Source organism: Brassica oleracea, chromosome C2 (genome assembly GCF_000695525.1).
Source record: "Brassica oleracea var. oleracea cultivar TO1000 chromosome C2, BOL, whole genome shotgun sequence".
Lineage (NCBI taxonomy): Eukaryota > Viridiplantae > Streptophyta > Magnoliopsida > Brassicales > Brassicaceae > Brassica > Brassica oleracea.
The window spans coordinates 47,393,916-47,406,903 of record NC_027749.1 but is presented as its reverse complement, the minus strand read 5'-3'; the positions used below and the strand labels follow the sequence as shown (position 1 = coordinate 47,406,903).

Here is a 12,988-nt window from a genome sequence, read left to right as displayed (position 1 = left end):
GCCACCTAGAATATTCGGTGACTCGGATATCCGAAATGTTTTAGAATTTTAAAGAATATTTGATTTGATCCGTAAATAAAATAAAATTTTAAAAATAATTGAAAAATTTAATAATAACATTTTATTACAAAAATAAAACATCATTTAACTTTTTTAATTCTAGTACATAATATAATAAATTTAATTCATAAAAATATTGTAAAACTGATATAAAGTATAATATATATAACGTATACATATAATTCTTTACATATATGTATATATATGCATATAACATATCGAATTAGATATTTGTTCTTATAAATATTGGTATTTGTGATTTGCTTATTTTTTGGATTTTGTATTTTAGTATTTGATTTGTTTCGTAGAGTTACGGATATCCAGATTTTTTGGTTCAAATCAAAATGGATAACAAATCGAATCAAAATTTATGAATATTTTGCTCAACTTTATCCGTAAACAATAAAATAGTATATATATAGTTTGGCTTTTGATTCGTTATCTATTTTTATTCGAACCGAAAAATCCAGAGTTTTATTGGAACCATGTATGTGAGTTTTATATTAAAAAAATCACAAAGTACATAGTGTGAACACATTTATGAATATAGTGTGAACGCGTTAACATACTTATTATCAAATCATTGTGAAGCTACCACATGTATATTATAGTGTGAATGCATTTATTACAATGTTTCTCTTTTAATATATAAGGGATAAGAAGAAATTGTCTCTTTGATAATGGTCATAAACATCATAACAAAATAAATTATGCCAAATTGAACTTATTCACATGACAGCGAATTCGAGACAAATCTTAAATGCGTCAGTAAAGCATTCATGACAAAGTCGGATATCTGAAATTTAGTGGTATTTAGTTGTAATGTCGAAATCCAACTCTCGCTTGCAAGAAAAACTGAAGTAATCTCGATTGCATCTTCTGACTTTGTACATACCGCTGTACAAGATAACAAACCGGTGTATAAGCTGGAAATTTTGCTCAGCGTCGAATATGCCTTAAAGATTGGATAAAAACCCTAGTAAACCCACCAGAAATCTTTAAAAATCTGGTAAAAGGACCAAAACAAAAGAGTAGATATTAGAAGTTATGAGGCATTGATTTATGGGATCAGGAGGACCACCGAAAATCTGATAAAGATCTAGCCAAAAAGACCAAAACAAAAGAGTAGATATTGGAAGTTGTGAGGCAGTGGTTTTATAGGATAAAAAAATCAACATATATAGGAGGTAAAGCAATATAAGGATCTCACGCGACTATGTGGAGGTTAGACCATGATTAACCTGTGGTTCTTAGAGTGAGGTTCTTAACGTAAGTTAAGAAACCGTTTTTTAATTTTTAACTAAAAAAGTTAAGAACCGGTTCTTAAAATCCTTATTTAAGAACCGGTTTTTAGGTTTTTTAGTTAAAATTTAAGAAACAGTTTCTTAACTTCCGCTAAGAATCATATCCTAAGAATCCCGAGTTAATGATGCTCTTATAACCTTAAAGTGAATGGGCGTTAAGTCTATTGTTTGTTAACTATTTCAAGATTTAGAAGAGCCCATCTAAGAAATCCGCCTTTAACTTAGAAGTAGTTACGAAGACAAAGGATGTGTTGCCACCGATAAGAGGTATATGGCGATTTGTTCAAATGAGGACAAGCAATTTGAGATAGCTAAGGGTATGATTAACCCGGTCTCTTAACCGGGGTTCTTAACTCATGAGTTGATATTTTTTTGTTTTTGTTTTTTTTTACACTTTTCGGCTAAGAGACGGTTCTTAGAGCATTGGCAATAGGAATCCTTAAATGAGAGTCTTTAAAGAAAAAATAATTAAATAATTAGTGGACCCCACCAAAAACTAAAGATCCAATCCTTAAAATTTTTAAATAAGGATTATTTCTTAGTGAATCCTTGCACTATTTGCGGGTTCCCACGACATGTGGCGATCCGTGATTGGTTGATATATTATTTTTTTATATCTCTTATTTAATAGACGGTTCTTAACTTTTCTTAGTTAAAATCTAAGAAAAGCTAAGAACCGTCTCTTAGCCGAAACTAAAAACCCCAGTTAGGATTAATCATGGTCTAAGAAATACAAGGGACATAAACTCCTATATGATTAATGATTATTAAATGATTTATTAGAACAAAACATTACACAATGGGCCCGTTTGTTCCATCTGGATGAAGATGAGAGTTTTGTTTGTTTAGACAATAAAAGTGCAACTCATTCAGATGGATCATCCGGATGACTTTCAGAAATTTAGGCTTAATTTTAAAGTCCATCCAGCTGAACCAATTTGGATCATTTGAATGGAGATGGTTCATTCAAAATAGTATAATGTCTATTATGCCCTTAATGTAATTCACAAATTACAAATCTAAACATAATATCATTTTGTCACACACGAAAACTGACAAAACCACAAAAATGTGTTTTCCCATAAAAATCTAAAAACTAATTTTTCACGCCAAAACCCCAAAAACGCATTTTCCCGCCAAAATTGTAAAAACGTGTTTTTCCACCAAAATTGCAAAAACCGCAAAAACATGTTTTCATGCCAAAATCACAAAAAACATGTTTTCACGCCGAAAACCCAAAACACAAATTTCCGCCAAAACACAAAAACATGTTTTCCCGCCAAAATCGCAAAAACGTGTTTTCCCGCCATAAGGTATTTTCCCGCAAAAATTGCAAAAACGCGTTTTCACGCCAAAACCCCAAAAACGTGTTTTCCCGCAAAAATCGCAAAAAGCGTTTTCCCGTCAAAATGAAAATCTTCTTTTCTCGCCAAAACCGAATTTTTTTGTTTACCTGCCAAAAAAAAACGTGTTTTCCTAGCAAAACCGAAAATCTCATTTTCCCGCAAAAACTACAAAATGTGTTTTCCCAACAAAATCGCAAAATCTCGTTTTCTGGCCAAAATCGAAAAATTTCGTTCTCCCGCCCGTTTCCCACTAAAATCGCAAAATCTCGTTTTCCCGCCAAAATCGAAAATCTCATTTTCCCACCAAAACCGAAAATCTCATTTTCCCGCGAAAACCGCGAAACCGTAAAAACGTGTTTTCCTGCGAAAACCGCAAAACATATTTTCCCGCCAAAACAAAAAAAACGTGAAAACGCGCTTTCCCCCCAAAACCAAAAAAAATTATTTTCCGCCAAAACCGAAAAATGTGTTTTCCCGCTAAAATAAAAAAATCTTATTTTTCCGCCAAAACCACAAAAAACCCGTTAATTTTAAAATAATTATAGTGTAAATATATTAGAATAAATAATTAAATGTAATATAGTTAAAATTAATATCAAATATATTATTAAATCAACACAAGGGTATTTTGGTAATTTGTTTACTAAACTCATTTGGATGGAAATGAAAATAAAGAAACAAACATAAGATCCATTTAGATGATTCATCTAGATGAACTCTCTGGATGGACAAACAAACAGTCACAAAAATCTGAATGGATCATCTGAATAGATTATACAAATGAATCATCTGGACGGGGATGACAAATGGTGAAACAAAACAGACCCAATATATAGGAGATTACAAGTAAGGTTTTAATAAAATATATTTACATCATCTTGTTTCTATATAGTCACTCCAATCTTGGAGATGAGTTGATGGAATCTTGAATATGAAAACTTGTAGACAGAGAGGTCAGCTTCATGTGATATGGGTCTGATTATATTTTTTATGGACCTGTATAATTACAAATGGGCCTATATTCGGCCCATTATCAAAATACCCACAAAAACCCTAGGTCAAAACTACTTATTTCGCGAGGGAACCACACTGCCGCAAACACACAAAGAAGAGCAGAAAAAATGGTGTCAGGGTCAGGTATCTGCTCGAAGCGCGTGGTCGTCGACGCGCGACACCACATGCTTGGTCGCCTGGCGTCGATCGTCGCCAAGGAGCTCCTCAACGGCCAGAAGGTTGTCATCGTGCGGTGCGAGGAGATTTGCCTCTCCGGTGGACTCGTGCGTCAGAAAATGAAGTACATGAGGTTCCTCCGCAAACGTATGAACACTAAGCCCTCGCACGGGCCCATTCACTTCCGTGCTCCCTCCAAGATCTTCTGGCGTACTGTTCGCGGGTTCGTGAAATCAATCTAGCTCTCTCTTGTGTCGTTTAAATGTTTGATCTTTAGTGAATGTTTTGGTTTGTTACAGACAGAATTTTGTTTTTTTAAAGTGATTAGAACTGAATGAAATGTGTCTGAATCTATCTAGCGCTCTTGTATCGTTTAAATGTTGGATCTTTAGTGAATGTTTTGGTTTGTTACAGACAAAGTTTTGTTTTGTTTTTTTTTTAAGTGATTAGAGCTCAGTGTAATGTTTCTGAATCTATCTAGCAATCTTGTATCGTTTAAGCGATTGATCTTGAGTGAATATTTTGGTTTATTACAGTCAAAGTTTTGTTTTTTTTAAGTGATTAGAGCTGAGTGAATGTTTCTGAATCTATCTAGCTCTCTTATATCGTTTTAAGTGATTGATCTTGAGTGAATGTTTTGGTTTATTACAATGAAAGTTTTGGTTTTTAAGTGATTAGGGTTGAGGGAATGTTTCTGTGTGTGTGTGTTAATAGTGTAACGTAACAAGGAAGGTATTACATTTTTGTTGCTTATAGTCATGTTCTCAATGTTAGAAATATCTGTATGGGTTCAGTTAATGTTTGTAGCTGTGAGATTTCATGATAGATCTTGAGTGAATGTTAGAAGTGTAGGATTTGTTACAAGTCAAAGTTTTGAAGTGATTTTAGCTGAGTGGTTGTTTCTGTATGGTTTGATTTTGCAGTATGATTCCACACAAAACAAAGCGTGGAGCCGCTGCACTTGCACGCATGAAGGTTTTTGAAGGTGTGCCTCCACCATATGACAAGGTCAAGAGGATGGTTATTCCTGATGCTCTCAAGTTTGTACCTTTACACTCTTCTCTTCTTTTTCTGGTTTCATATGCTTTTGTGTCATCATGATCATCTTTTTTTGTTGTACTTCAGGGTGCTGAGGCTGCAAGCTGGCCACAAGTACTGTCTGTTGGGTCGTCTTTCTTCTGAAGTTGGGTGGAATCACTATGACACCATCAAGGTGATTGCTTTCACCAGCTTGTGTTCTGTTGATGTTCCTATAGTTAGTTCTGCTAGAATTTGTCTAGTTTTGTTCCTACGTAGATGTAATAGATAAGGCAAGCATACGTTTTGGTTAGAAGGAAAGCTCTCTCTACCTTATGAGATTTCGTTGGTTATTAACGTCGTTTGATCTAATAATATAATAGGAGCTGGAGGCAAAGAGGAAGGAGAGATCTCAAGTGGTTTACGAGAGGAAGAAGCAACTTAACAAACTTAGAGCCAAGGCCGAGAAGGTCGCTGAAGAGAAGCTTGGAGCACAGCTCGAGATTCTTGCACCAGTCAAGTACTGAGATCATCAGTAGGGTTTGTCTTATGCAAGTTTTGAGCGGACCTATGATACTTTTGTTTTACCTTTACGTAGGTGTTGTATCAGATTTCGCCCTTATGTTTTCTTTCTTGAATTCCAATTTATTTGCTACTAGTATAACGCACGGGTCAGTTTACTTTTTCAAAAATTATTTTTATCATAAAATTCAATGAAAATAATTTATTATTTTAAAATATTATATGAACATTGGCACATAATATTAGACTGCTTGCATATTTGTAGTATTTTTCAAAAAGTACATAAGAAATTATACATCAAACTATATTTAAAATAATTTCTTTGATCCACTAACTTTAGACAATGATTTCTTACAGAATTATAAATACTTGATTTAACTTAATATAAAGTTGGATTTAATGAATCTATAAATTTACTATTTTTATTGTATTTTTAGCTAGTTACATAATTTATTTTCTTTTTAAAAACACACAATTAAACAAAATAAACCTAAGTTGCTTCTTTTGATAGTTTGTTGAATTTTTAAGATTAAAATTACAAATTTAGTTTAGTTTGAACCATACATTTTGGCTTGAGGTCTCTATGTAGTTGATTGTCTTTATAAAGTAATTCAAACAAACATAAAAATTGCCTGCCTAAAGAAGGGTTTGTGTAAACATTTTGGCTTCGCGAAAGAACTATGATGTAGAGTAATCTACCAATGAGGATGTAATCAAAAGATATATCTTACCACGTTTTGAAACAAAAAAACATGTTCCAAACTTGCGCCCCATGGATTATGTAAAAAACATGTTGTAATTACCTGGTAGCTCGGTAAAGAGGATGATACTATAAGAGTTACGCCCCATGGACCCCAGTAATTAAGTAATGATTGTCATACTATAGAGTGGGACCTGATTGCATCAGAATCAGATGAATTGACATGATCAGTGGAAATAACAAATTGAATCTAATCACTTCGGTAAAAACAATAACCTCATCCTTTGATCCAAGCTACATTTACTGTCGCGATGTTCCACAAGAGGCATGCTATCAACCATGCATAGTTTAATAGTTTATTCTGTTAACATTTGACCAGACTCTTCATAGATCCAGTATTTGTTGCAGAGGTCTAAATAAACCTAAATCACTTCTTTCTCAAACATGTCTACAGCAAACTGAAATATTTTTAAAATTGAACAATACATATATTTATGTTATATTTTTTACTCTGTTTTTGCCAAAAAGTTTCATATGAACTCATCATCACACACACACCACCATTAGTACCTGCAAATTATGCCTGCAACAAAATCTTTAAAGTTTCTCACTCCTCTGAATCTCTCCAACATCAGGTACTAGTATCAATCTTTTCACGACTGCCACAATCCACCGTATCAATCTAAAAAACTTATTGATGATGAATTTTTAATGATTAATCAGTAAAAGAAAAGAGTACTAAAATTTTCGAATTGGTACAGAAAAAGAAAGTAGATATGAAGGAACTGGTCGAGATCAAATTGATATTTAAAAGAGATGAAAGGATCCGTTGTTTTGTTTTTTTTTATAGTGGAGAGGATAGAGAAAAACTGAAAACTAAAGAAAAAACAGAGAGTAAATTTGTAGATAAAAATTATATAAGAAAGAAAACACTAATTTTGATAGTGGAGAGGATACCGTAACCGAAAATGAAGCATTAAGAAAATAATTTTATGTAATAATATGGTATTTTGCTTGTAGTTTAATATTTAATTATGTATTTCTATTTATACCTTTATATTTTAGTGTAAGATTTTATTAGTTAATATTAGTATAATATTAGTTATCTATAAAAGTTTTATGAATTTATATTTATTATGACAAATATAAATAAAGAGCATAGTGTAAATTACAAATAATTTTGAAATTAAATTTGAAATTTTGATTTTAGAGAAGAACACCTTAAAACTTATAATATAGAGTTTGCAAAACTCTTATTAAAAGAAATGTTATCCTGCCACAATGGCATTGGCTACAGATTCTTAACTTCACTTTCTTACTAGATATACCAAAATGAAACAAGAACATGATTGATTCATACTTGATAAGTATTAACCGCTGTACTTGATTAAAGGCCATTGACTGGAACTATACCCGAAAAAAAAATATTGAAGGGCCTCTGAGAATAAGGCAAAATGTTTAAAAAGCATAAAAAATACTTTCTACTCAACTTATTATAGCTTTAGCCTCTAGTCCTCATTAGTCATTACCGTGATGCTTCCTTTACCACCTTCTGTGCGGATCTTAGTCTTTCCAACGACAGGTTTACCAGAGAACGCTGAGGTTTGGATCACCGGAGTCTCTCCTTTGTTTTCCTTTGGTTTCGCTGGTGGAGTTAGAATTTTCTGGTTTATGTCCTTGAGAGTCATGTCACCATGAACCCCACATGGTTTGATGAATGAAAATGGATAGATGACAGAAGACGCTTGCCTTGAAAAAGATTTTCTACCTTTGAAGATAACATTTGGAGAAGAACGAGTCACAGGTCGTTTAACGTCACTGGTTTCTGCTTCTGGTGGGAGGTTTAGATACTCTGCACCAAAACACAGAGGACTTTAGCAAGAAAAGCTAAAGAAGAGAGACTAAAACAAAGAAAGCAGCTGACCTGAAATATCTACATGGACATCATCAGGGGAACCAAAGCTTCTGAGAGAGAAAAGTAACAATAGTAATCAGTTAAATGAAAGCAAATAGGATATACTAAAATGAAAAAGAAAAAGAAAGCTTGAAACATACAAGTCATCAGGTAGGGTTGGAGCCTCAGGATCATTTAAGCAGTCAACATACCACTCGTCAGCATACAGATCATCAAGGCCCTCAAAGCTTGAGGCAGAAGCATCCTCTATAAGCTGAGATCCTTCGAGTAAAAGCTCATCAAATGTTTCCTCTCTAGCCTGAACATTTCATAGAAGGAACATCAATAGGAGCATCAAAGATAGTATTAGAATCTCATGCAACTTCTTAAGCTATCAAATGCAGCTTAGATTTTGTAGACTCACGCTTGATCTTAAGATTGAAGAGAGGCTTTCACTTCTGAAAAGGGATGTTTCCATAGGCTGGTCTTCGAACTGTAACATCCGACGCCTCTTTACAGCAGAACGTGTCTCACGTGGGACGTCCGGCTTCATGATCGTTTGATCTGAGGCACAAACTCACTAGATTTAGAAACCATTATGAAATTGGCATATATGGGGATAAAAAGAACAACCTGTTGTGACCTGATGATAACCGGACTCGCTACAGGCCTTCACTGGGGTGGTGGATTCATCATCATCATCCTCGAACATGTAGGAGTGATCTTCTTGGTTTAATGTGACTTCAATCATCGTGCACTCCGTCACATCAGCTGGAGTTAGAGAACGATTTAGTCATATGCTTATCACAAATGTTATAAGATTTAAAAGTGATGTAAGAACTTACAGAAACTAGACTGCGGCTGGTGATTATTACAGTACTGACTTGGCCAATTCCATGAGGGGCTACTGCAAATTCTTTAGACATCACATCACATGATCAAACCCATAGTACATTTACATGTTAAGGCGCTTTGTGAAGACTGAAGAGTCTTAAGCATATCTTGTAAGTTCCCAAATGATCAAACATATTAACTATGCAAATAGTAACATAATATTCCAACTTCAACGTCAGTCAAAACATAACAACATAATATTTTTTCATCACATTTTTAGAGTAAATCCGACAATGATTCCATCCTAACACTAAACTCAGAAACTAATCAGACCCAAAAACCCAGCACTGAGCAAGAAATGACCATCAAATCATAACGATTTTCAGTAAAATCCAGAGCCTAAAAAGCAGAAAAGTCGAGAAGGATAAGAGAATATACCGATCTTCTCCGTAGTCCATCGTATCTTCTTCCACTGCCCACGCAGAATAACTAACCGTTGCTCAGAAAATGAATTGTATAAATCAAACACCATTGTAAAATATATATAAAAACACGCACGACTGGTATGGAAGACTGAGAGCATATATATACTTAAAAGAGCAGTTGTTTCCACTGACCTTAGTGCGGCTCGAGATATGTGCTTACAGCTTACTGCTACCAAGCGGCGAGTTTCTTTCTCTAGTGGTCAATATTTATATCCTCTCTTCTTCTCTGTTTATGAGAGTGAGAGAGAGAGAGAGAGAGAGAGAGAGAGAGAGAGAGAGAGAGAGAGCTTTTTTTTTTCCTGTGTAAGAAAAAAAAAGACCATTCAGTGCGAAGCACGCTTTGTAGTTTCGATGTCGTGCATCCTCTTTTCTCGCGATTTTTCTCCTTAATTGTTCTAACGGAGTATTTATTTATAACCCGATTATCACTTCATCTCTTTGTTTATTTTTGTATATTTCGATATTCGCTTTTTCATTATTTTCTGCCAACTGTAACGTTAGTTTTCTGCCCAACTTTAAATACACGAAAGGGAGATAAAATTAAAATTATTGAAAATATAATTTTATATTTTATATTATGTGGACGTTATATAATGTCTACTATATCAGTGTTATAAATCATGGAGTGGATTACCATTAACCAAGACCGGTTCAATACATAGAAGACAAGAGGAGAAAATTCGTTGGCCACATCAAGCCCAGCCACGGCCGCAAGAAGGAGAGAGAGTCGGCCAATGACCTAGCCGACTTAGAACTTAGGATGTTTTCATTTTCTATGTTTTAGTAGTTTTCCTATTTCCTGTTTGATTAAGATTTGTACTCTTTCCTTTTATCTCTATATTGTAATCCTTATATAAGGAACCCTCTTTGTTCATTAATAATAAAATAGAAATATTCAGTCTCAAAACCTTCTATTTCAACACATTATCAGCACGATAGACTCCAAAACCCTGAGACAAAACCTAACCTAAAATCCGTCACACATAAACCCTAAAACAGGCGCAACTTAAAATTGATCGATCTCTCTAACCCTGAGGAACCAGACGATGAGCCACATATCATCTTGAAGCTCTCGACGAGACGAATCCATCAGCGCAAATCGTTCGTCGATCCGATCTCAGACGCGCCTTCACTTGTAGAAATAATACGCGGCGCCGTATTGATCTTTTGGAACCCTAATCCCGAAGAACCCTAAATTGTTCTTGCTTGCGTTCCAGCTTGCAAACACCCGATCAGCTAAAGCCCTTAAGTGTTCCTGATCCTAGACATTCACAGCTTCCTGTTCACAACAGAGCTAGTCCAGTTCGCATCACAACCAGCTTGAGTTCCCTATCAACCAGCTCGCGAACTCGATAAGAAGAACACACGTCCGTCTCAGCCTCATCTCGCGACCCCGACTGCACGCGTCCATCTCAGCCTCATCTCGCGACCCGACTGCAAGCGTCCGTCTCGACTCGAGACCCGATAGGAAGAAGACAGCTCGCGTCCACGTCGCAGCTCACGACCGAGGTTCATCCGTTCATCTTTGGAGGTCCGGTTTCTACAATCTGCAAAACAAAGGTAATCCTAATTCTGAGAACATGAATCGAACCTGGTTGTTTTGTAAAGATTGAAACCCTAAAAGATAATCTCTAAAACTAAAAACCATGGGTTAAATAGATCAATCCTCTATGAGTAAATCGAAGCTCTATAAGTTCGATCTAAAACCTAAAAACAGGATTGATCCATTGATCAATTAAAATCAGAACCTTAAAGGTTTTTGAATCTCAAATCAAACCCCCTTGATCAAAGATCAAAGTTTTCGAAATCTCCTAAAACCCTAATTTTGGAAAATCGGTTTTTAATTTTGATTTGAAACTTGAGTATTTGATTGATCGCCTAGAGCTATGATTAGGATTGTTTTAAAACTTGAATCTGAATCTTGTTTAAACTAAAACTCTAATCTCGAATTTTAAAATTCCTAATGGCCTTGAAACCCTTAATCTTGATTGATATTTCTAAAGGCATTGAAACCTTAAATCTCTCATTACTTAAAGCTTGAAAGATTGATTTAAAGAATTTACATATTGAATGAGAGTTAGGTTGCTAGATTATTTAATTCTAAAACCTAATAGATATACAACTAAGAAATAGGATTGAATGCATCTAGATCTCGTTTTGTATATGGCCGTGTAGCCTAATGCATTGGCCACACTTGCGGCCTTGTGCCCTTGATTGATTAAAAGCCGTGTGGCTTAGTGAATATCAAAGTGACCGTGTGGCCTAGTATCCGGATGGTTATATAAACCGGATTGCATCATGATCCGATCCTTAAGATCGTTGTATCACTAATATGGCTGTATGGCCTAAGCATCACATTGCAAAACCGTGTGGCTTAAGCATCATAAATAGACTTATGAAATCATATGCACTGATTATTTAAATTGGTTGCAAGAATTCTAAATCATGAATTGATTTATGATTTCAGATGCCGAGATTTGAACCCATGGATTATGCCATTCTAAATCACTCTGGAGATAATTATCAAGAATGAGAAATGAACACTTCAATTGCCCTGAAGTCTAGAGGACTCAGGAAATGTATCATTGAAGGAAATGATGAAATTGAAAGTGAAAAGTTAAGAGCCATTACAATAATGCGTCATCATCTCACTAAAGAACTGAGAAATCAGTATCTACATATTGAGAATCCTCGTGACCTTTGGACAGAATTAAAGTCCAGATACACTATTGTGTTATTACCAAAGGTCAGACACGATTGGATGAGTCTCAGATACCAAGACTTTAGGTCTGTGGCCGAGTACCATTTTGCTTTGACCAGAATCGTGTACCAACTGAGATTATGTGGAAAAGAGGTAACAGATAATGGTTGTCTATTCAAGACATACTCCACATTCCATCCGGAAGATTTGTTGTCAAAACATATCTACATAGAAAGAGGTTCTACCACTTACAATGACCTGATCTCTTGCCTAACGGTGATTGAGAATGACAAGGTACTAAAGAGGAGCAGTGAGATGAGATATCCTGATACAAATAAAACTAATATAGATCAGGATGAATCCAAGGGAACCGTGTCCAATATAACTCAAGGAGTGGCCGGCATGTCTATTGACTAAGAGGGATCTCGACATTTGATACGGGTCGTAAAACCAGACATACACCATCTTAAGAGATTTTGAATAAACCACCACATACATATATGTGCCGTCTAAGATGGAACCTCAGAAGAGGATTGGGAATATATAAGAATAGGACTTTCTCCACAAAATTAAAAGGACCGAGAGCCAAAACATGGGTGATCAAATAGTGGCCAGGTACGGGTTGCATGACCAAATCCATCTATCCAACATCATAAGGAGAAAGATTATAAGCTGGATAAAAAATGTTAAAAGTACGAAATGGTTTTAACCATCATTGTCTTGGCAAAGATCCTCGGACTAGAGATTATAATTTAAGACGTCCAAAGAAAGATTATATAAAGCTAGCTAATTGAGAAGCTAATCGAAATGCCAGACACTGACCCGAGAAATGACTAACTAGCTTAGCACCAAATGAATGTTTTAGAAGAGACATAATCAAGTTGCTATAGAGTCTTACAAGATAGACCAAGTATTCCATAAGATAAAGGAATCTCGGATAGAAAAATGGTGCATA

At 35.0% G+C, this 12,988-nt stretch overlaps 2 protein-coding genes across 2 annotated transcripts; one reads left to right on the top strand and one right to left on the bottom strand.

Moving 5' to 3' along the window:
* The first annotated feature begins 3,797 nt into the window (after nt 1-3,797).
* Nucleotides 3,798-5,572, top strand: LOC106322819 (60S ribosomal protein L13a-4). The gene is made up of 4 exons (XM_013760960.1): nt 3,798-4,103; nt 4,804-4,920; nt 5,006-5,093; nt 5,281-5,572. The coding sequence occupies exons 1-4, from the start codon at nt 3,832-3,834 to the stop codon at nt 5,422-5,424; spliced, it is 621 nt and encodes a 206-aa protein (XP_013616414.1). The 5' UTR covers nt 3,798-3,831; the 3' UTR covers nt 5,425-5,572.
* A 2,076-nt stretch (nt 5,573-7,648) lies between these two features.
* LOC106325723 (protein XRI1-like) lies at nt 7,649-9,709 on the bottom strand (the record flags this gene model as incomplete). The annotated part of the gene is given in 8 exon segments (XM_013763779.1): nt 7,649-7,971; nt 8,044-8,084; nt 8,175-8,332; nt 8,438-8,577; nt 8,647-8,784; nt 8,859-8,929; nt 9,286-9,336; nt 9,465-9,709. Coding segments are annotated over 7 exon segments (891 nt in total), but the record flags the coding sequence as incomplete, so codon positions are not given.
* Between the last annotated feature and the right edge of the window lie 3,279 nt (nt 9,710-12,988).